We start from the raw sequence: 25,765 nt of genomic DNA on the forward strand, positions 1-25,765 counted from the left end.
ATAGAAATACATGGGTGTCAGTTTTTCATCCGTAAACAGACAGATGAAAAATGGACATTCGGAATGTCCGTGTGAAAGGACCCTTAGACCTGTCCTCTTACAGGTCATAAGCACTTGTTTCCCTTTTCTGGGATCCTTGGATCAGCTCCTCTCCTCCTTATGGACTCCCCTCACTTTTGATTTTCCATCCCAAGATCACTTTATGATGCACTTTAATTCTTGGTGTCTGGCCCTTTAGGTATGTGCTCCTTGTCCTGCGGTATGCTCACATATAAAGGAGTATCCGTATAGTGTAGTATATTAAAATCGTGTAGTTTATTAAAAAATTAAATTCCAGTTCAGGTTTTTCTTTTTAGGCGGAACCAGAGCACCAGGAAAAAAAATAGCCTATCACATGGCCATAAACAAGGTAGACTTGAGAGTGAGATTGCTTGCAACAAACAAGTTAAATGCTGAACTGATTGGTGTGAGGACAGTGTCTCTTTAGTCTCTGAACCATAGCAAGTATGCAAGGATATCTGATTTTTCTTTGACCTTTTTTTGATAAATTTACTTTTTCCTTGTTGGTGAATCTGTATTAAAGCAAACGGACCAGTATAACAGCCAGGTAGCTAGCATTTTCAGAAAGAGGTCAGTAATGGTAGCTCCTATTCTATTTCTTTTACTTAGGACTGTGCTATTATTTAACCAGGCTCCAAGATTAATTGTGCCGGAACAAGCTGGTTGATGGTGACAAAACCTCTATCTGTTCAATTTAATGTTGGTTATAGTAGGACTTTCTCTAGCCTCTGCTCCATCTCAGGACAGCAGATCTTGAAGCCAGGATCCAATTTTAACTCAACCCCTTGTGATGTCATGTGAAGGTTGATCCATTATCCACTTAGCAAGGCCTTCCTTTGGTTAAATGGAGTAAAATCTGTCCTGGACCTCTTCAAGATGCATATTTTACTTACTTTCCTTCCTCTTGCAACAGTCAATAATGTATACAAATTGGTTTGCACACTTGTCACTGTAGGGGTAGTGGTGATGATGATGATGTTGCATGGCACTGCACAATCCAAACCAAACCCTGAAGACTTAAATCTGTTCTAAAAAGCTTCAATGTTGGCTTGTGTTTGCTGCTAAATAAATGATTTCTGGTAGTGAATATCTGAAGCTTTGATTATGAACATGTGCCACTATGTTTAATGTTATTTTAATTGCAAACATCAGTGGCTCAGTGGAGTCTGGGTTTATGCTGAGCACACAGAATAGTCTATAGAACTAAACCAGTGGTAAGGCCATCCCTTTGAAGTGTGGAGATCTGGTTCGAATCTTCAATGTTTTAGTCCAAGCCACGTTGGTGCCATAGCAGACATACTGGGAAATAACTGTTTGGATCTGGAACCATCCACAATTGCAGGGTTTATTTTGTTATTATTAAAGTAATTACAGCAGACATGTCAAAATGAAGGATAAAGTTATATCTTAAGTATTTATAGAAGGTGCAGACTATTGCCAGGGAATTGGGAATACAGAATTTAAACATTGTTTCTGTCCTATGAAGTGCTTTCATTCTTTGAATCATGTAATACGGTATGTTACATCTGGTGCAGTGGCTTTAGGAGGAAGAATTTCTGCATATGTGTTCAGCAAAAGTGTGTCCAGCTTAGTTGTCAGAGTAATTGCTACTTTTACCATGTTATTTCGGTGAATGATTTCCAGACCTAAATAGTTACTCGCACTAACCCTAAGGCCTCATGTGCACTGGGCGTTTATTGCATTTGCATGAGAGTTTGCCACTTTTGTGAAGGCAGAAGGCCAGCCCCATTGCTGCAGCCTGAGAAACACTGAGAGGCTGAAAGCTGCTGCGGCTGAATGGTGCACTGAATGGTACCAAGTCTGCGATACGGCTGCGGGCAGTGGGGTTGAACAGTGCTTCTGTGCCTTCCACCGTCACAAAACTGCTGGAATATAATGCACAGGGCTAAACGCCCCGTGGGCTTGAGACCTACAGCTTATGCAAAATTTATACTATTTGCAACATTGTACAGAATTTCTCAACAGACAAAGACGAGCATTGGCAAATATAGCTACATACTAGTGTAGTAGAAGAGGAATTGTAGGGTGGCTCTTTGCTTCTGATCATGTATTTTCCATTTGATTATTTCTGTACCATTACTGTACACATTGAGTGAAAATCGGAATTTGTGTTCACATACAATAAAAATGTTCTTATTTGCACCCTCGGTTTTGTTATCCATATGTTTGGAATCGTCTGTCGAAAGCACTATACAACAACTTTTTGTACAATATCTTAAAGTATTTACGGGCCTTAAATTGGTTGTAAACTTAAGATACAAATCAATCCAATCCTACAGTTGAATAGATTTTACCTTTACTAAGCATTTGAGCTTAGTTTGGTATCTTGAAGCAATCCCCTTCTCCAGAAATCCCCCCTGCTCTTCTGAACAGAATAAATCTGACACAACCAGAAAAATGGTGTCGCCACTCCCCTTCTCCTGTGAGTGACAGGCTGTGCTGAAGATGAGACCAGCATGAGCCTCCATGTAATAAACTGCAAAGGGGTGGAGGAGTGGGTGTCCTCTCCCTGCTGGTCTCTGACTTCACTTATGACATAGATCGGCATCACTTCAGTAATGCTGTAGTTATCTAGGTAAGCCTGCTGTCAGCTGATTACTGTCCTGCTCTATTTCACAGCACCTAGCTTGTGAATTGCTGTTTACAGAATTTGAGAGTGTGTCCTGGTCCACATTGGCATTTTGGCTGCAGGATTCCTAGCATTTTTAACATTAATCCCTTCCTACCACCTTTCTCCTGATTAGCACAGATCCTGTGCTGTAAGCAGAGCTAACATAGTCACTGAATGCACTCAGGAGACCTGCTCGCTGGCATAGAGATGTCAGATAGCTGTGCACATTCTTGAGCCAAGGCTGGAGGGTGTGTATAACTGAGGGATTATGTGACATCACATCTTCGCCTGCTATTCTATGGTCCTAAGCCACGCCCACGGACCAGCAGTTTTTGGAGGGCTGAGACAAGCTAAGGGAGCATCTTTCTGAGATACACTCACAGCTGTATGTAGGTTTACATTAAAATATATTCATTTATGCCGGAAAAAAAAAGTTTATATTTGTGTTTAAAACCACTTTAAGTTTGCTGCAACTGCTGACATCACATCTAAGATGGCGTCTCCCAGCTGCAGTCTTGGGGGGCTTTTGGATGTTCCACAGGGCATTTTTTGCTAGAAAATTACTTAGAACCTCCAAACAATATATATTTTCTGAAAGAGGCCCTGAAGAGTAAAATTAATTTTGGTGTACACAAACAAATACCCAATTTTTTGATCAAATCTAAAAGATGCACTTGCGTTGAGTAAATAAATGCTAAAGATGTCAAGACGCAAAATTGCTTGCGCCTGTGAAATGACAAATTCCCCTCTCTGTACCCTAAAAGTGATCGGGTGGCCTGGGTCAGTTTTACTGAACAGCTGACCGCCTGCTGAAAAACTGTCACCAAGCTCATGGCTGCAGCCATCAGCTTGTTTTGACCACTTCCAATCCATGGCATTTTAAAACAGCCTAAGGATGTGAAATGGTTAAACAAAGAAGACTATTATGGTAAATAAATAACATTCCTAAATGAATCTATAATCTTATGGGAAGATTTTGTTGAAATTAATGGTCTGTGCGGAATTGCACACCACACTGCACACTAGTGCAGCCAGGAACAGACAGCTACTGGGCAGGTAAAGTGCTCTGGCAGCTGTTAATTCCTGGTGAAAGGTACCTTACTCTCTAATCTGTATTCTTGTTCTGAAAGACTAAGGAAGTATGGATGGCCAGGCAACTACTTTAGTATTCATAGGAGGTCAGCAAAAGGAGGTCATCACAAATGTATAACAGGGATTAAAAAAAAAAAATGTGTGTGCATGCCCTATTACAATTTTTTGTGCGAGGAAACCTGCTTTCTGTTATAAGTATGATCCCCGGCCAACCATGCAGTAGATATTTCATTTAAAAATGTACTAATTGTTGTTCACTTTACAGCAGGAAATTCTCTATCAGTACCCTATATCTGAGGCCTCGCAGAAGCTGAAGAGTATAAGAGGATTATTTCTGACACTAAGTGACATGCTACAAAATGTGGCTGGATCCCGTATTGTTAGGTAATTTTACAGTCCACACTAAGCAATTTCTGAATCATTGTTGTTAGATTTTTTTTTTTATAATCTATGGCTGCCTAGGCACAGAAAAAAATAACAAAAGCTGGACCACTCTCTCTGGCCCCTTCATGCAACAGCATGAACCTGTTCCAGGTCAGGCTTGTTCCTGATTTCATACAAACCTGGTCTAGCAGCCTATCTCTGCTGGTATAGCGATGCTCCTTAGAGTTGCTCTGAGATTTATGTCATTGAAATGAAACAAAATGAAAAATGGCACCAATGTAGCTTATGAAAGAGTTGTGGATGGAGGACTCCATTAATGTACAGAACATATAACAATATATAAAAGTGAAAAATATTTAGTTTCATTCCTTTTAACAATGTTTTAAATAGCTTGTACTGTATACTGCTATTCTCTCTGTACTACTGTACTACTACTGTAAGTGTATTAACCTGGTGGTTCAAGTGGTTCAAGTGTAGTATTATTGAGGAATATAGAGAGGAAGGGATATAATACACAAAGTGCCAACATCCCTAACGAATGCAAGGGGGGGGGGGGGGGGAGTCCTCTTTTTTTTTTTTTTTTTTTGGTGGGACTTTAACAGCACAATTTTCTTGTATAAATAAATTTCAACAATTCAAAAGAGATTTTTCTTATAAAAACTATGAAATATTATTTTTACAATCTTCAAAAATAAATATAAAGCTACAATACATATTGTGACGGTGTCATCAGAGATGGTATTGCTAATGTAATCATGGATCATGCATGGTTCGCACTTGACGCATTTTGAGATCAACAAAAATCTCTTCTTCAGAAGTGTTCAAGAAGGCATGACGTCTATAACAAACATATATATATATATATATATATATATATATATTTATATATATACAGTGGGGATCGAAAGTTTGGGCACCCCAGCTGAAAATTTGTATTAATGTGCATAAAGAAGCCAAGGAAAGATGGAAAAATCTCCAAAAGGTATCAAATTACAGATTAGACATTCTTATAATATGTCAACAAAAGTTAGATTTTATTTCCATCATTTACACTTTCAAAATAACAGAAAACAAAAAAATGGCGTCTGCAAAAGTTTGGGCACCCTGCAGAATTTATAGCATGCACTGCCCCCTTTGCAAAGCTGAGACCTGCAAGTGTCATGGATTGTTCTCAATCATTGTCTGGGAAGACCAGGTTATGTCAATCTCAAAGGTTTTAAATGCCCAGACTCATCTGACCTTGCCCCAACAATCAGCACCATGGGTTCTTCTAAGCAGTTGTCTAGAAAACTGAAACTGAAAATAGTTGATGCTCACAAAGCTGGAGAAGGCTATAAGAAGATAGCAAAGCGTTTTCAGATCTCAATATCCTCTGTTCGGAATGTAATTAGGAAATGGCAGTCATCAGGAACAGTGGAAGTTAAAGCAAGATCTGGAAGACCAAGAAAAATATCAGACAGAACAGCTCGCAGGATTGTGAGAAAAACAATTCAAAACCCACGTTTGACTGCACGATCCCTCCAGAAAGATCTGGCAGACACTGGAGTTGTGGTACACTATTCCACTATAAAGAGATACTTGTACAAATATGGTCTTCATGGAAGAGTCATCAGAAGAAAACCTCTTCTACGTCTTCACCACAAAAATCATCGTTTGAACTTTGCAAAATGAACATATAGACAAGCCTGATGCATTTTGGAAACAAGTTCTGTGGACCGAGGAGGTTAAAATTGAACTTTTTGGCCGAAATGAGCAAAGGTACGTTTGGAGAAGAAGGGGCACAGAATTTAATGAAAAGAACCTCTGTCCAACTGTTAAGCATGGGGTTGGATCAATCATGCTTTGGGGTTGTGTTGCAGCCAGTGGCACAGGGAACATCTCACGAGTAGAAGGAAAAATGGATTCAATAAAATTTCACCAAATTTTGGATGGTAACTTGATGCCATCTGTGAAAAAGCTGAAGCTAAAGAGAGGATGGCTTCTACAAATGAATAATGATCCTAAACACACCTCGAAATCCACGGGGGATTACATCAAGAGGCGTAAACTGAAGGTTTTGCCATGGCCTTCACAATCTCCTGACCTCAACATAATTGAAAATCTATGGATAGACCTTAAAAGAGCAGTGCGTGACAGACAGCCTAGAAATCTCAAAGAACTGGAAGACTTTTGTAAGGAAGAATGGGCATAGATACCTCAAACAAGAATTGAAAGACTCTTGGCTGGCTACAAAAAGCATTTACAAGCTGTGATACTTGCCAAAGGGGGCAGTACAAGATATTAACTCTGCAGGGTGCCCAAACTTTTGCAGACGCCATTTTTTCGTTTTCTGTTATTTTGAAAGTGTAAATGATGGAAATAAAATCTAACTTTTGTTGACATATTATAAGAATGTCTAATCTGTAATTTGATGCCTTTTGGAGATTTTTCCATATTTCCTTGGCTTCTTTATGCAGATTAATAAAATTTTTTAGCTGGGGTGCCCAAACCTTCGATCCCCACTGTATATCTATATATATCTATATATATATATATATATATATATATATATATATATATCAATATTCATGACACAATAAAATTATTGTAAACAGTTTGATACTTTACAATATGGTTATACACTTACATGATTCCATGTGAGGTAAAAAACCTGCCAGGAAATATTAAGAACAGATTGTTATGTGAACACAGCCATGGATTTCTCATATATCTCAGGCAAAAATGATGAACCAAAAATTAAGAAAAAAACTGAGACCAGTGGATGAAAAATGCCACCCAAGCGCCTCCTGAAGGGGCCCCGCCCAAATGCACCATCAACAAGATTACCTGCTGGTTGGTACTGATAGGGCAGTATAAAAAGCAATATTAATATCAATTGGATATCATAAACCCTCGAGAAATTTTAAGTTTAACAACTAGACGCACCTACTATGAGTGCAAAGCGATGACCACAAGGAATTTGCGTGAGAAAGTGTTGATGACCTGATAAAAATGGATTGAGATGTGAAAGACAGCCCAATATGTGGCAATATACCTAAAGAAGAAAACGTGTACAAACCATTATAGTAATAAAAAAATAAAAATAGAAAACAAACTAATAATATTAAAAAAAAGAAATATTAAAAAAAAAACACAAATGTTTTGTTTTTGGGTTTCAATACACTTTTAAGTAATACAAATTGATAACACATCTGTCCCTAATGATATAGTGTATATATAATAAATTCTACAATCTACACAGAAGAATAATATCCAGAAAGCAAATCTATTAAACCGTAACTAAACTACTGAAAATACTCCCTTCCGCTGGTTGATTACATCCCTCGCCAGTTGTTGTCGTCTTCTCCCTGGGCTATCTTCAGCTTCTGGGTTTTCGCCCTCTTGATTGGCCGGTGAGGAATGACGTCCTCCTGCACAGGTGCACAGGAGTCAGTCATTCTGGAGTGTACAGCTCAGTGTACATTCAATAGATTGCAAACTGACAGGTAAAGCCAGCCATACATGAGTTGAACTCCAAAAGAATTTTCTTTGGAAAATGTTTTCTAAGAATTTTTGATCAAATTTTGCACCATTAGTGGGCCACAGAAGTGGCCGATTTTCGAGCAACCATTGAATTTGAGTGATCGGGCATGTTAGAAATTTTTTTAAATATGAACGAATCTCTAATCGGTGATGGGAGAATTGTGCGGGAAATGTAATCGAAAAAGAAATGAGCATGAGCTGTTACCTGGAAAGAAAAGAAAATTCTGGGCCACGAAAATTCTTTTCTGTAGTAACATGTAAATTGAAGGCTTGGCTGGTCGAATTTCGAAATCAATGGTGGCTCCATCGGATTACAAAACGTAGGAACTATCAGAATCTCTAAAGAAAACTTGTTCAGAATTCGACCTAAGTATGGCCTGCATAAGTGTGTGTTATAGCAGAACTGGCATGTCTCTTCTGCAATAAAGAGCTTCCTGCTCACAGTTTTCTGATAGTTAGGTTTAGTTCCACTTTTATAAATATATATACATACACACTCAGTATATATAGTTGGCAGCTTAAAATCATAGTCGTCGCTGTTAACTTTTTTTTATCCTAATTTGTTTATTTTAGCTCATCGCTCATTTTAAACAAGCAGCTGGTTCATGTTTCATATTGGAAAGAGTCTGATCGTTTATTTCTCATTTCGGTTCCGGCAGAGAGGTAAGAATTTTAACATTTAGTAATTCTGTAGCATTTGCTGACAGATATTTTAATTTAACAGACTGCTTTAGTGGTATTTTATATATCACAGTTTTGAATTAATTTGTATGAAATTTAGAAGCCACTCAGTCCAGTCTGCAAGCATGTACTGTATGGAGCAGCAAATGTGCCACTTATGACAGTATAAAGAAAATTCCACCGATTAGTCTTCACTACATTTTGACAAAACCTAGAACATTTTGCTTTTGTATCAAACCCCAGTCTCAAATATTCCATACCTAATTTATAATATTTTCACATCAAATGCTAGGACAAAATAGACTCTGTATTGATATGTTAAACACAGCACAACACTGTTTTAACTTGTTGGTATTGCTTCTGTACATTTAAAATGGTTGTAACCTATGAAATGAAAAATGAACAAAGAACACCCTCATACAAATTGTACTTGCCTCAATCCATAGCATTTAGTGTGGACCCTGCTTTCTCTTTCCCTTGTAATCTGCATCTGTCTCTTCTGACAGTTTTCTGTGACAGCCCTCCAGCAGACAGCAGTTAATTAACAGTCTCTTTAGGAAGCATGCACATCTGAGGCTATGTTGATGGGTGTGTGTACATTTCCTCTTCTCTGGTCTCAAATGACACACTTCTCTCCCCACCTCCATCTAATCTGTGTACATTAAAAGGCTCTAGAGCAGCCTTTCTCAACCTCTTCAACACGGAGGTACCTTTGAAATAACTTTCCAGTCTCCGGGAACCCCTGCTAGAAATTACTATATCTGCAACTCATGATACTATAATGTGGTGGTCAGTGGGAAGAATGGTCCGGACACTTGTGGTCATTGGGAAGAATTACCCCTTACAGATAGCTGAAAAGATCAATGATATCAGTAGGATCTGATCTGAGAGGCAGAAACTGCTCATTGCAGAATTCCTAGCAACCTTTGAAGGAACTTTAGGGTTATGTGGAACCCTGGTTAAGAAACCCTGCTCTAGAGGTTAGAGGGCTGCCGAAAAACAGGTACAACTTATGTGTGATGTTTCGCATCATCATTATGTGTTACCTGAAGCTAGTTACTTTAGTGGGTTTATGTATGGGCTTATTATCACTTTAACTTAAAGAGAAGTCTGCAGCTACAAGTACTGTGATATATATATTTTTTTCTTACAAAGCAATTCTACCTTTGCACACTGGTATGGAGAAGTGTTGAACATTTCTCTTCTCCCCAAGTTTCTCTCCCTTAGGGCCCATTTACACTTGCTGCTCCAGTTTAGTGTGCTGGCAGCTGCCAATTTTGGGCTGCAGCATAATGCGGCAGGGGGTAAGCAGTGTAATCGTACACCTTTTTTTTTTTGGTGAACTTTATTTGAAGTATACAATGTGATACTTTGTGTCAGTGCAGGACAACACAGTGTGTTGCATTGCACTTGCTGTGTGGTGACATCCAGTGCGGTGCAAATGTTATGCAGTTTGTCTGAATTTTAGCACTGCTCTGCACCTCTGGGATGCATTCTATTGAGAACGGGGAACATAGAGAACAATTGTTTTCTATGTATCCTAGCAGTAACTAGCATTATTCCAGTGTGGAAAAACACCAGTTAGTGTGAACGGACCTCACTCAGCTAATGTGGCCCCAGTGCTGACCGAGAGAGGGCAAACGAGGATACTGTGCAGGCACCCGACATGCTATTTATCAAGCAATAATGCCATTGGTTGTTAGGATGCCAGTAGCTGGCCCCCATGGTGCCCAATGTTGTAATGCTGAACCGTAAAAAGCTGTGGCTTTGTATAACAAAAAAGGTAGACTTGATCTACCCACCAGCTTATTGACCATTTTTAGGCAGATTGGGGCAATTTTTCTGAATTCCTAAAGCTTGCAGACAGCACCATGGTTGAAAAAGGCTGCTGTAACCTGGCTATACACTAGTAGAATTTTGTTTTAAGAGCATTCGTTTGATTTTCTGATCACTAGTGATGTCATATCCGTGTTCATTTTTTATCACAGTAACAAGAAAAGTCGAAGGAGCAGGATGGAATACTTCTAGAACGAGTGTGGTTTTCGTTCAGGAAATTATATTCATTCAAACTAAGTTTTAAACTGTACATTTGATGACTTAATGAATGTCATTCAAAAGTAAAGAATTTTTGTACGAATGTTTATTTGAAATGTACTAGTGTATAGCCAGCTTTGAATATACAGAAATCTAGTGTTTGATTCTACTCTTTCACTATAAGAGTAAATTCATCACTTGAAGGTTAAAAAACACAACAATGAATGAATCTTATTTTCGTCTGTTAAATTTGCTACTAAATGTTTTTTTATTATATCTGTTCAATTAGTGCAGTAAGTTGAGCTTGTCACAGATGTTGTAAACTGTTAACATTCATAGCATTGTTTTCTAATCACTCTGTGAACTACAGAACACCTCCACCTATGTCATTTTGATGAGACAGGCGGATATTTTGTCTTTACAGTTTTTCAGTGGAATTTTTCAGACTGGAGCAGCTGTGCACGACAAACAGTTTGCTTCTGTCTTTCATTTTCAAAGTTTACCTAAATAGGCTGAAGATAGAAGTTGATTGGTTACTATGTGCAGCTGCTCAAATTTTTTCTGCTCTAGTTTTGATAAATACCCCCCATAGTGTCCTGTGGTAACAACAACTTCGATAGATACAGTGCAGTGAGTTAACATTGGCACTCTTGAACATGAAGTTTGTTAGGGGAAGAACCACCAGGTGAAACTGAAGGAACAAAAGCATGGAAAAAAGAAAACTAAAGAAGCCACCATTTTTAACTATTAAGCTGCAGAATAATACATTTTTGTTTCTGGGTTAAACTTTAACAAAACTCACTGTATCAAAGCTGAACTCCAGCTTTCATTTAACTTTAGGTTTCTTTGGACCAAGCTGGTCCAAATTAACTATTTACTTCACTAACACGTGCACACTGGGAGTGCTGTATAAACTGTATGTAGCATCAGCTACATATAGTATCCAGTGCTTTGTTTCTGCAGCATTACAAGGACTTCCCACCTCATTCCCAGAACAAAATCAAGTCGGGCTGAGTGCAGCTCAGCCATTCATAGGAAGCTTTGTATTTATGATTGCAAACAAGGCTTCCTCTGGCTGAGGTAGAGAGGCAGACAGATGATGTAACAATCTTCACCTCAACCATTCAGTGGAAGCCTTGTATTCATTGTTAAAAAGCTTCCTGTGAATGGCTGAGCAATGTCCTTCTGTGAACGGGATGAGAAGTCTCTGTACAAAGAGTTTATGCAGTGCTCCCAGTAGATGCATCTCTTAGTAAAGGAAATGGTACGTTTGGACCATCTTGGTCAAAAAGAGCTATATAAAGTTAAATGAAAGCTGGTGTGGGACTTTAAGTTGTAGTCATTGAAACCCTATTTTGTACAATTAACATGCAATGATAAGGAAAGTAAGTTACTCACTGAACATTGTTTTTCCAGAGTCTCCCTTCTACATTTGAAGAACATGACTGAAGATCTGGTTAGAACATTGACGTTCATGTATAGCTCTTTGGATAGGTAGGTGCACATATCCTCTCTTGGAAGGGGTTGTTTTTACTTAGCATTGTCAAATACAAAGCAGCTTTCATATTGTAATGCTAAATCTGAAGGAGTTTAATTACAAAGGGAGTTCTTTGGCTAATAGTTAAAGAACTCTGTGCCTCCTACAGTGTTTTTGTCTATGCTGTGTGGTGAATGTCCAAATGGATTTTTCATCTTGAATTACCCTTTTTCATTCCAGCATGATTTTGCTTTGATTCAGGTTTCCATTTGTATTACAGGGCTTTCTGTCAGGCGGAAAATGTGCCTCGTCTTGATCATTTCTTTAGCCTGGTTTTCCAGCGAGCGGTCAGGCTGTCCATCTTAAATGCAAATCCAAGCCATGGACCTCAGTATTATGAGGCCTGCAGTGCCCACATTGTGGAGAACCTTCCAGGGGTGCGGTGGCTGTCCTTACCTGAAGATGTCAAGGTTATCTATTTTTGTGTGTTTATTGAGGTTAAAATATTGTGTGTGTGTGTGTGTATATATGTGTGTGTGTATGTATGTATATATGTGTATATATATATATATATATATGTATGTATGTATGTATGTATGTGTAAACTTTTTCAGCAAACATAAGTATCATACCAAGGAGTGACAGAAACCTGCACAGCAGTCAGCACATTTTCCGTACTTGCTCCTGTTGTAAGCTCCCTGCTTTATTGTTTTTAGAAAGAGCCTATAGAATGGAATGTCCTTATGGCACCAAGTACTGCCAACATTGTATATTTAAGGCAAATATAGGTGTGTGTATAAGTTTTATTTATGAATAGTTGAGCATCAAGCTGTAATATCCCTGCTATAGATTCTGCCTGGTTTGATTTCACTGTAAGTGTATGGACCCACACCAAGTTAATTGCCACTTATATTTACCTCTCTCTCTCTCTCTCTCTCTCTCTCTCTCTCTCTCTCTCTCCACTTTGTTCAAATACTTGAAATTCTGATATTTTTCTGTGTTCTGGTTACATCTGAGCCTATTATGCCATCTTCTATTTATCAATTCCATGAAGGTCACATTAAAGCAGAATTTCACCCGGAAATATTGTTATCCCCCACTTGCTACCACCTTCAATGATCTGGCACGTGCGCAGTTGTGTAGCAGGTCTCTTCCCACTGCACTGAGTTCTGGCAGCTATCCTTATGGGGTTGTAGTTTGATTGAACATGCACAGAAATGATCCAGTGCTTGCATAGATGTGCCTTGGGTTTCTACCAGGTCCTAGAAATTTAATGTATATCTGTGCATTGGCAAAATTTCACGGTCATGCTTGCACCCTGCTTTAAACAATGGAGAATCCTAGTAGGCAGCTGGGCACAACATCATTCTGGCCTAGGCTGGAAAGCCAGAATGCTGAGGTGCAGCAAATCCCCCAATTGGGGATTCTGTGCTGACATCATCAAGCTGCAAGAGGAAGCAGCAGTGAGTTTGGCTGATGTGCCCTTTCTCATTTATTTTTGGGAGTAGCATTTATCTATATTATTAATCTGGCAGTTTTACACCATAAAGTCTTGCGGGATTCATATTAAATGCTGAGTGGAGGTGATGATTGGATTTTCTGGTGTGCCCTATGATTCTCTTTGATGTGATTGCTGCAAGAGTTCTCAGGCATCCATGAGTGAGATAAGACCTTCTATGACTTGGGGTCTTTCTTATTTGGTAAGAAGCTGATTGTAGCAGTGGGATTCATGGAGGATTGCAAGCATCCTTTTTGATTTCTATAAAACATGGTTTTGGTGAACTTTTGTGTCATACACTAATGAATTTTGCACTACTGGGTGTTATCCACACTTATTTTCTCGTAATTTAAAAGATACAGCACAACTAATTTTTTTATATGTTTGAATAAATATATAATGAATTACAAACTATAAAACACTATTCAGTGCTTTAATATGAACAGGCCCTCAACCAACTAATGTGGCCCCAGTACTGAGAGAGAGGGGGCAAAAAAAGGATGCTGTGCAGGCACCCAAAATGCTCCTTATCAAGCAATAATGTCATTGGTAGTTTGGACACCGTGTTGTAAAGCTTCATAGTAAAAACCTGTGGCTTTGTGTAACAAAAAAGTAGGAATGATCCACCCACTGGCTTGTAGACAATTTTTGGGCTGTTTGGTATAATTTTTTGGCATTTTACAGTTTTGACCACAGCGACAATAAAATCAGATGGAGCAGGATAGAAATCTTTTCTTGAATAAATTTCTAACATTGAATGTGGTTTTCATTTAGAAAATGACATTCATTCCAAAGTTAAAGGAAAATACATTTTAAATGTACTTTAGAATGACATTTGTCGAGTACAAAGAATGTTTGTACAAATGTTTGTTCAAAAAATTTACTAGTGTATAGCCAGCTTTAGATATACAAAAATATAGTGTTTCATTCTACTCACTTACTATGAAAGTAAACTCATCACTTAAAGGCTGAAAAAAAACACAAAAATTACTTTTTTGCTCGCTTTTAATCTTTTATGTACAGATACCCAGTAGGAAATAAAGAGACTCCAATTGTGTAAATCATTAAGGTTTTTATTTAAAGATATATATGTGTGTGTGTATGTGTTTTAATTTTCTTATTTTTTTTCAATGATATACATAAAAACCCCACTTTCCAACAACCAAAAAACAACCCCAAAAAGCAACCTTGCAGGATATCCGTTCTCAAAAAAATAAACAGTTGTCATCTATAAAGCTCAGTACAAATGCATAAACCACTAGAAAATGTCACTCCAGTACATGGCTCACAAAAATATGGACAGGAAAACAAAATTTAGGAACCTGAATCCAAGGAGGCTAGGGTATAGGGACAAGAAATCCATCTGCCCCACGGTTTATCAAACATTTTCGTTTTGTTCCGTAATTCAAAAGTTAACTTATACAGCGGGACATAACAGTACAATATATGAAGTAAACGTTTTGCATACTCAGAAATAGACAATTCTAAAAAGATGCCTAGAAGGCAATTCTTAGGATGTAACACATTTGGAAGGCCCAATGCGGTAGAAATGAAGACCCATCCTAAATAGTCTTAACGGGTAAGATGAGCGTGGTGCAGAATTTTAAGCTGAATAAATCTATCTTTCAAAGAGATAACAGAGGTCTTAAAAGTATCTCCAAATTCAATCCAATCCGAATCAAGAAATGGGATGTCTGGAGCAGCCTATCTTGTTTGAACGAGATTTATAAGATTTCATGTAGGAAAAACAATTGAAAACATCACCTCTCCTGATAACAATCATCCAACATTCTTAATATCTGACGCCACACAAGTTGACTCCATCCAATATGCTTCAGCCATAGGAATCACTGGGGACTGGATGATGGCCTGTTGGCTAAAACCTGTTGTCGACTTGTGTGTTTTTTTGGTTTTTTTTTTAATGTATATCAATTAACTCCACTTTTCCTTATAAAAGTTGTATATACTATATCTAGCAGGCTGCTTGTTTTGGATTCATTTTTCAACTTTTAAATGGTAAAGTTTGATGGCACCTGGAGGCAAATACAGTACTCCAAATATACATACATGAATTGAATTTTTTGCCTAAACAGAACAATTTACACTTGCATATACAAAGCAACCGTTATTATCCAGTTTACCCTTTACATTATTTGGCTTTAAATGGTTGAAATAAATTATTCCCTAAGGATTGTCAATTTTTGTAGTAAATGTACTAAATTTTTAGTACTGCTGTACCTTATGCTTAAAAAAGCTTAATAAACCCCTCATGCGTGCCTAGCTCAAAATCTTACTCATTGTGCTCTCCTATATAGTAGAATGTGTTTGGCTGCTTCTCCCACTGTTTGGCAACCAATGTGTTTCCTGCAGCACGTGCAGTGGAAACTGGCAGACCTCAGTTATAACTTGATCAGTGTAGGTCAAATCACAAGTTTATTCTTAAACCTTGAAAAAGCTTCAGCCTCTTAAGAGTTTAAGATCTTAATTAAAGCTGAGGGTGGCAATGCACGATCAGTATTTTTAAAGATTCCTTCCCTTTCTGGTTGCTTTGGAAGCAAGGTCTAATCTGTGTTAATTTTAGTTGCCTATGAAACTAGATAGTTTCCAGATAAAAGGCCATTGTGCATTTTGTCCAGGCCACAAATTCTTAACCTCCCTGCTTCATAAAGTGGATCTTTAACCTGTAAACAAACATGTAAAAGCCAGTAACTGCAAATATTGTAGCTGCTGACTACAATATTTGCAAAAAAAAAAACATTTGGAAAAAAGCATCAGGTACCTAACCACCGAAAAAAAAAACATCCCAAATATGGGAGAGGAGAGGGAAAGGAGAAAGAAAAGCGGAACGTCTCCTTTTGGGTGAAGTTCTGCTTTAAGTAGTATTCCATCCCTCTTTCCTCTCAAGGTGTTTGAGTTCAGGTACCTTTTTGATTATTACTGTTCCATCTTGTTTTCAAACCATATAAAAGGCACCAAACCTGCTATTTTTTATATTGTATATGTTTATAAAGTTTTTATAACAAGCTATTCAGTGAATTACAGACCCAGAAACCAATTTTTATTGTATTTGAAGCTTTAGAGCCAACAATGCCTGGTCATCTTGGTCGCATAATCTCCTCCACATGCCAGATTATTTGAATATAGGCTGCATGATCTGTGTTGTTTATTCAGCTTTGTAGCTGGACAGCCTCTTTTGAATAAGCCCTGAAGGCCACAGTTAGTGGTAGAAGTGGACTGTCAAGGGCTCCTGCAGAAAAACGTATTAAAAGAAAAAGAGCAAGAGAGAAATCATATATGGTACATTTTATATAGAATTATACTTTCCTTGTTTTACAGTACACAGGGTTCTTTAATCCTTACAACTGAGTTATATGTAGCTACCTTCAGGTAATTATACACTGGCAAAAAAAAAAAGCTGAAGGTGCATCCCCTATATAACCACTCCCAGTTAGTCCTACGTCTTTGCTATATGTCCTTAGGTGATGGACCTCTTCTCTTTACTGGGAGAAGCTTACATTTCTATATGGAGGTGTCTCTTTTTCTCTCAGATGATCTATTCCAAGATGCTTCTTCAGTCTGCAGCTGCACTCTAATCACCGCTGCTCTTCATACAGTTCCTGGATTGGTTGACGACTCCACAGAGCCTTGGAGGGCTGGTACCTAGACCTTACATAGTGGAAAATGCAGGGCAAGTGTGTGTTGCTTCTGCACTGGATCCTGCTGCAGGTGCTCCCTTTGGCATACAGTGCGATGTGTGGAGTTAGCCGCAGGGTGCTTTACAGGTCTGGGGCAATGGTCTGTCTGGTGCAGAGCCCTGTCCCTGAAGTCCCATGTGGGGGTAAACCCATAGTGGAGGGTGACAGCAGGAAAGGGTTGTTCCCCTGCTTATCCTGTCTACTGGAATGTAAGGAGTACAGGGCAGAAGCCCACTAAGCATTCATCTGAGGATGCCCTTTATCCTTTAGAACTCCTTTTGGGGTGCATGGGGAGCCACCAACCACCTCAGCAGTGGCTGTTGCAGAGAATTGGGTTCAATTTCATCTTGGCACCATGTTTTGTCAGTGACCTGCCTGCACACATCTCCACACATTGGCACCCAATTCACCTGTGCAAATGAGGTGCTACTGCTCTTAGTTGACCCAGACACGCACTGCAGCACTTCGTTCTCGGAGTTGCTGTGACTGTGCTCCCTGCCTCTTCTTCTGTGCAGATGGCACCTCTGCCTGGCAACATTTATATTGTTCTCCCTCTGCTGAGGGCACATTACAAGCAAGTATTATCACAATACCAGGGTTACTGCACCCTACAAGTGTTTGGCATTGGAACATTTTCCATCCTTCCCTAATGATATGGAGGTTTTGAGTACCTTTCTGCGAACATTTTCACAAGCATGGCAGATCATAAGCACAAGGAAAAAGCTCAGATGAATTGCTAGCTCAGCATAAGCTTTTAACTGCATTGAGGGTGGTGGTACATGGACCTAGTACTGTTTCCTCTGATAGTTGCCTGCACTCTGATTTCCTGCCTTCCACTGGCCATTCAGCTGGCCCATCCAGCCACACCAGCTGCCCCTTTTGTATCCAGAGAAGAGTTTTCTGCCAAAGGGTCAGATTTCATTGGCAGAATTGCTGGCCTATTTGAGGCAGTTGTATATCCCCTACTAGATAACACTATAAATCATTTGATTATAGCTTGATGTGAAAAGATATAACATCAATATGAATATATATAAACTGTGCTCCACAAAATTGCTTAATGTGCATACAGTGTGCAACAAACATTTGCTGGAATAAAACAATCTTCTTTGTTCTCCACAGCTTTCAATGCATAAAATAAAATCCATCAGTGCTCCAAATAAAGTGTGTATTTATTTTTTATTTGTGCAGATAAAGGCATCATCCCAGTATAAAAATTTTCAGCAGCCAATTGCCTTTCATGCAGAAGTGATTCAAGTGGCTACATAGCCACTCGATCACTTCTAGAGGTGGCAGGAGGCGGTACCCTCCCCCAGCATCGTTTTTCCCAGGCTCTCCCATTCGATCAGAGAGCTCAGGACCATTCCGACTGGCGGCATCTTCAGCAGTTGAAAGAGAGAAAGGAACTGATGTTGTTCCTCCCTCTCTGTTAGATGTGAAACTGGAAGCAACAAGGATTTTGCCACTTCCAGTTTCGGCTCTTTTTTTACTGGCCAGTGAGGCAGCTGATCAGACAGATTTGTGTCTGATTGGCCAGAGGAGACATCTGGGGTCTAGTAAACCCCTGATCTCTCCATAAATGCTATCACAAGCAATGTCGTTCAAAACCAGCCTGCTGCCTATTAATTGATCAAAATTCAGCTGGTCCCTGCTTTACCAGCTGAATTTCGATCCATATATGGCTGCCTTTAGAGAATTTTAGGAAACCCATATTGGGTACCTTAGTGTGAGCTGTGTCATCCTGATCTGATGCCTAAAAAACTGAGGGATATCCCTCAATTTATTTCCTCCTCAGGTATTGATATTGGTGTCAGACAGGAGGGGAGGTTGAAAAGGCAAGGCTGTGCAAATAACTAAACTGTGATCCACAAAATGTGTGCAACACACATTTGCTGAAATACCCAAGAAACACTCTTTGTTTTCCCTAACTTTCAATTAATAAAAATACTTTAGTGTTTCAAATCCAGTTTGTATTTAATCAGCGTTCCTTTTTAACATGAACATCTCCAATTCACCACAATGGTCACTGTTTCTCATAGAAGATAAATTAGTTTGTAATAAAAGTGCTTAGAGGTCAGTTTATGGATTTAACTGGTTGTCCCTGGACTCCCCTATTGCAAGGACACATGACAAGAAGCCAGTCAAACAATGGCATGGCCATGGTCTACATCAATCATCAAGGAAGCACCAAATGTCACATCATTCTCAGGGAAGCAGACTTGATCTTCCTTTTGGCAATACTTCACATTCTGGCCCTGTCCACCTTTCATATCGAATAGGCTGGTGGATTTTCTCTGTCATCAGCATCTGGTTTTAGGGAAATGGGCTTTAAACCTGGAGGTTTTTCAAGTCATTTGCCAAAGATGGCTGATGCCGGATTAGTATCTAATCTTGGTTTCCAGATTCAACAACAAACTGGACAGATATAGGGATCGGACAAAAAAAGGAAATATTACATGATTTGCAGGTATGAAAGTGACAACATGTTTCGTATTGAAAGCAGAAGTGATCGAATACTCTTTTGCTTCTGCTGTGTGATGAGACACCTAACAGGTGGGAAACCTCACTTTCGTCATTCACCGCACGTGCTGCTAATAACACAGAATCGTGTTGGAGCTTACTGAGCTTCAAAGAGGGCAAATTGTCGGTGCCCGCTTAGCTGGTGCCTCTGTGACTGAAGTTGCCAATTTATTTGCAATTTATTTCCAGGAATACATCGTCTGATAAGCATAAGCACGGTCGACATGGTCAACTGACTGAAAGAGACAAAAGGACATTGTGCATGTTTGTGGCTTGGAAAAAGAAAACAACTGCTGCAAAAGTAACTGCAGAGCTCAGTCTTAGTGTTCACAGGACAGTGTAAATTAAAACCTTAAGAATAAATCAAAAGTCCATAACAACCTTTTTGTACACTCTTCTCCTCATATACAACGTCCTATGTTATTCACCCATCCATGTCTTTAAATACTATATGACCATCACCTACGACCTTACAGTTTTGTAGGGTTATAAAGTGCTTGTGTCCCACAATGTGGACTATGTTGTTTCTTCCAAATGGATGGATTCTTCATTGTTCCTTAGTCCTGCAGTGTAATACCTTTCACATACTAAGTCCAATATGCTCCTCCGCTCAGCAACATATAGAGAGAAATAACAGCCAAAAAAGTGCTTTATCTCTAAAAATATTTAATTCTGTCTTTAAAAAAACCTCTGGACGTACACTCACTTTTTAGTGGTGCTAGATTGCACCAGGTATTGTCAGCATTATACAGTACTTGTAGAAATATATAAGAACGTTCCTCTGTATAAATTACGGCACTTCCTCGTACTCCGAGCTTTGTGACGTTGCACAACTGACTACAGAAGCCTGTCCTGTACTAGAACCAATGATGGTATATTATTCTTCCCACTAGAACCAATGATGGTGTACTATTCTTTCCACTAATACCAATGATGGGGCACTACTCCTACTGATCATCAACCCTAAGGCCAGGTTTATTCTCACTGATGCTGGGGCCGGGACATTTTCTATCCTTTCTGGCCCTAATCCAGCCCTCCTAAAGTCTGAAGGACCGTATACTGGCCCTTTGTTTGAAAAGTTTGGAAACCCCTGATCTACTGTAAGAGCCAAATCTGTTCAATATATTCAGTTCATATCCAATTAGGCAAGCCATTTTGTAGTTAGTGGTAAAACTAAAGAGATTGTACAGTCTGCTCTAGACACGTGTGTTCAGCTTTACATTTGCCAAAAACTATATGGAGGAAGGGCCACTCCTATATACACATCATTTAGTTAAGTTTATGTAGCATAAGGTAAGCCTTCACAGTACTTTGTTGTTGGCAAATCAAAAGGAGATTGTAAAATTAGTGGCCAGCTTTTGACAATGTATAGTGAAAGAAAGGTAATTTCATAGAAGTTCATATCTAGTGGCTGAAATGTGCCTGTAAAGCTTTAAAAATAAAATATGCACTATAAGAAATATTATTTAACAAGCTTAGAGCTAATCAATGTTTAGCCTTGCCCTTATTTAACCTTTACATCCCAAATTTCTTTAAATGTTTTACATATTTTTAACTTTTTTTTTTAATTGGCCTCATGTGCAGTTACCACATTGGGTTATCTTCAAATTATCTGCTTGTAATTTCAGATGGAGATCGACACTGTACTGAGTGACCTGGAGGCGCTTGACTTTGCAGAACTGGTAAGGATTGTAAAATAATTTAGAGGTCAAATCAAATTTGAAACTCCAGCTACATACAAGAAGCACAACATGTCTTCTCATTATTTATCTATTTTTGATTTCAGGATTTGGTCTAGAGCAGGGGTTTCCAAACTTTCGAAACAAAGGGCTAGTTTACTGTCCTTTAGACTTTAGGGGGGCTGGTCTGTGGCTATTGGGAGTTTAAATTGTCCTGGTGTCAGTGGGAGTAAGCAATGCATATTTCGTATTAGGGGGAGTAATAGTGCCCCATTTTTTCTGTCAATGGGAGCAATAGTGCCCTATCGTTGGTGTCAGTTTGAGTGCCTCATTATTGGTGTCAGTGGGAGGAATAATGCCCTGGTTGTGTCAGTGGGAGAAATGGGGCCCCATTGTTGGTATCAGTGGACCCCATTGCTGATGTCATTAGCAAGAATTATGTCCCATTGTTGTGGTCAAGTGGGAGGAAATAGTGTTTTGTATCAGTGGGAAGAAAAGTGCCTCAAGGGCCAGATAAAAGCAAGCAAAGGGCCGCAGTTTGGAGACCAGTGGTCTAGAGCACTAGCTTCACCACCACCCCCCCCCCCCCCCCCCAAAAAAAACTATCTGTCTTCGAATCTGATGCTCTGAGATTCCTCCCTGCATATCATAATCCCCAAACACCCCAGTTGCAGACTTTTTTTCTGCCTTTCCTATATATATTTTATAACAAAACAAAGTCAGCACAAGTTTCTTACAGCCACTTTGGAAGTTTGATTGTGATTTAGTAATACAGGAACCAGAAAGAGGGTGAATTAAACAGCCTACAAGTAAGTGCCCTCCCAACAATCATTTGATAAAGTATATTAGACCTAGAGTAGATGGCGTGGATTTCAGAATATGTAGATTAAGGTAAACTGCATGAAATGTGATATTTTAGCACAATTGTAGAGTTTGCTGGATAGTAATAGTTCACCGATTTTGATTTCACTCTTCTACGATTTCTTTTTTCAAATTCTTGATAATCCTATCATTGTGCTTTCAGTCTGAAGACTACTATGAGATGAGGCAACTCTACATGATCTTGGGAACCTGTCTATTTTACAAAGTAAGTCTACAAAAAATATCAATCAAGAGCTTTTTACTTGAGCAGAGATGCAGCTGAAGTCATCCATAGAAGTTATATGTGTTTTATGTGTTTGTAGTTTTAGCAAACAGAACCATAGTTTTAGTATTTTCTTCAGATTTGCTTTTAATGCAAAATGAGTGATTGCTAATGGTTACTTTTTGTTGCTGTTGTAAGATTTTCTGGTTCACATCCTGCCCTGCAAAAATAGCAAGACTTTTGCATGTGTTTTGGGGTTTTTTTTTTTCCTATAGCAGCCACCTTTTTCTTAAGGCAAGTAGGCCTGCCAGTACTTGGATGCCCCTAGGATTTAAAGCACAAAATGTTATATTAACAATACTCGAATGCTCCTCTGCAACCCAGTCCAAGTGTTATATCAGTTGACGTTAAGATGTGGTATGGTTCAAGACAGGTGCTGTATGCTGTGTGACCTGGCCTAGTTACAGGCTTAGCAGTGGTAAGTGATGGTGGCAGACAGCAGTGTAATCTAAGCATAGTGAGTGGAGCTAGAGGTTGGGAGTGGCACTGTAAAGGAGTGCGAAGGGTGGAGGAGATGGAGCGGGAATCCACCGGTGCACAAACAGCATGTCCTCCCAACATTGGTATACAAACAGGTTGTGGTATATTCAAAGGAACATATAACCAGATATTGTACACTAATATGGGGGCTGGAGGATCTCCGTTATGAGGAACATCTGGTGACATGATCGCAATATACCAATATCTTGATAATGCTAGCATAGGGAAAAACTATTTAGTATCAGGTCTTTTAAGAAGACACGAGGCCATTCAATGAAGTTGGACAAGAAGAGGTTTAACTTTTTAAACTGTGTAGGGTTTTTTTTTTTTAACTGTTAGGGCAGTTAGAATGTGAAACTCCCTTCCACAATCAGTGGTGTTAGTGGGAAGTGTGGGTCATTTCTAAAAACTTTTAGATGGGCATATTATTGAACACTATATACAGGAATATGGGAAACCGTAAAGACATAATTATATACACACACTCACACAGGTTGAACTTGATGGACTGATGCCATTATTCAACCTAGCCAACTATGTAACTGCGAATGCATTTCCAGAACATTCCACAGTCAACATGTACCATAACCTGTGATTATAGTAAGCACAAATTATTGCCAGCTGGTGAGTGAGATGCAACAAGTGCAGCCCCCCGAATGAAGAGACTTAGTGGTTCCTAACCCTTACACATACCCATTGAATTGACTGGCTTCAGGTGATACAGAGATGAAACAAATCTTCTTACATAAGTTCCACCTATTTATCTGCAGTCTTCTCTTCTCTACATCCATTCCAAGTCCAGAATTTATTAAAGTGATTCTAAAGGTTATTTTTTTTTTTTTTTTTAAATAATAAACATGTTATACTTACCTGCTGTGTGCAATGGTTTTGCACAGAGCAGCCTGGATCCTCCAATTCTCAGGTCCCCCCACAGCAAGCAGCTTGCTATGGGGCACCCGCTGCTCCATGTCTTCATTCACATATGGAGCCGCAACTTGGTGCCCCCCCTTCCTCATTGGCTTACTAGCTGTGATTGACAACAGCGGGAGCCAATGGCTCCCACTTGCTGTCTCAGCCAATAAGGAGACCGAGACCCGGGCCAGCCAAGACTGTCATTCACATCGCTGGATTGTGCGCGATGAGGCTTAGGTAAGTATTGAAGGGGCTGGGGGAGCTACTGCACACAGAAGGTTTTGTACCTTCATGTATAGAATATATGAAGGTATAAAAACCTTGAGCCTTTACAACCAGACAATGCTTGTCAGACAATGCTTGTCTGAGCTGTGAGAAAACGGGGCAGAGAGCTGAAATTATGTACAGCAGAGCTGTGAACTGAACACAGCGAAGGCTGTCAATCACAGGCTGTGTGCTGAAGATCCCCTTTCTTATCTTTTTTCCTCTTGGTGTCAGGAAAACTCCTCAGAAGTGACTCATGTTGATAGCAGAGGAATGAGGCATCAGACAGCAATGACACTTGGTGCTGTGGATAGAGACAAGTACACACTTGAGAGGGATATGCTTTGTTCATATTTCATGTCTGGGGTTTACAACCACTTTAAACTAAGCTGCCAGTATTTGCTTGTGTGGACTTAAAATGCATGTAGCATGAATTTGTATGATATGCAAATCAATGGTGCTCGTTTAAACAGTAAATTTTATTTTAGTAGTGGTTTGCACCCAAGACATCGTTTTGTTCCCTTTCAAGGGTTATCTACTGTCTAATCACTTGCCCAAGGAAGATCTTCTTGATATTGCCCTGTATTGTCGACACTATTGCCTGATGTCACTGGCATCTGAGAGAATTGGCCAGCTTGTGATCTGGAGGGAAGTATATCCATCTTATCACCTAGAGAAGTGTGGGACTCCAAGCAAGGAAGAATACAGTGAGCCAGAGGCCAGGTACTTTCTTCTCATCGTAGGCATGGTAAGCACATCTGTTGACCTGAGGAGAGTAGTATGTTAATGACACCTAATGTGTGGTCTTCTTGAAGTTTAATAATGTGTATAATACCAGGTATTAATGTTATTAATTAAGCAGGATAGCTCTCCTATTAGTGTGCCAGGCCTGTCTCTTATCTTATAAGTTAATGCCAGTTAACCTATCATTGTGTTTTTGTTGTGCTGTGGTACAAATGTAAAGGAGCGTGTAAGAACTATATTTTGCCCAGAATACACCTTCCTCTCAAATTCACCATATAATCCCCTTTAAAGTGCTCCTGGACATGGACATTAAAATGTTTACATATTCTTAGCAAACGGTAAAACAGCTTGTATTCTGAAGTAAATAATTCTCAAACATTAAAGTGTGTGGATCCCTGCGCTATCCAACAAATAACACAGTGAAAATTAAATAAACTGAAATGAGATAGCTGCTGCTAACATCAAAATGTGTTCCCACAAAAATGACAAATAATAAACAAACAAGTGATGCTGCGCTGCTGGCACACTGTACAAAAAAGCGTAACTAAATAAAATTCCCAAATTTAGATCATACACTGTGAGATCAAACAATCTTGATAAAATAACAATTCTTCAATAAATCTTGTGGTTTCTTCTTATAATAATGTCCCATCAAGTGCGATTATGCAAAATGACAAAACAGTGCCACCTCCATGCTCACAGAACTCTCACCTTAGAGCACGTGAAAATGCACTTTGATAACAGACAGGAAGATTTTTCACTTTCTTAATCCATAGCCATATGGTAGTAATCAGACATCTTAAATGTGCATTTGACTGTCAGATTAGAGCTAGGGATCGGTCCCTTTAAGAGCAATGGAGGTCTCATATATCCATCTTAAAAGGAACAAGAAAAACTCCCATGGTGCAGTACATACTATTAGTAATATTTATTGAAAAACAGTGTTA

General features: G+C 39.1%; 1 protein-coding gene across 1 annotated transcript in view; it reads left to right on the forward strand.

Annotated features, from left to right (window-relative positions):
* INTU (inturned planar cell polarity protein) overlaps positions 1-25,765 on the forward strand; it is a 116,706-nt gene that overhangs the window by 77,734 nt on the left and 13,207 nt on the right. The window contains exons 5-11 of the mRNA XM_089672186.1: positions 4,050-4,168; positions 8,264-8,353; positions 11,822-11,899; positions 12,163-12,352; positions 21,224-21,277; positions 22,299-22,361; positions 24,604-24,822. Coding sequence (XP_089528312.1) covers positions 4,050-4,168; positions 8,264-8,353; positions 11,822-11,899; positions 12,163-12,352; positions 21,224-21,277; positions 22,299-22,361; positions 24,604-24,822 — 813 coding nt within the window. The remainder of the gene's footprint in view (positions 1-4,049; positions 4,169-8,263; positions 8,354-11,821; positions 11,900-12,162; positions 12,353-21,223; positions 21,278-22,298; positions 22,362-24,603; positions 24,823-25,765) is intronic.

Source organism: Staurois parvus, unplaced genomic scaffold (genome assembly GCF_062004578.1).
Source record: "Staurois parvus isolate SC_StPar_1 unplaced genomic scaffold, SC_StPar_1.0 ptg000122l, whole genome shotgun sequence".
NCBI lineage: Eukaryota > Metazoa > Chordata > Amphibia > Anura > Ranidae > Staurois > Staurois parvus.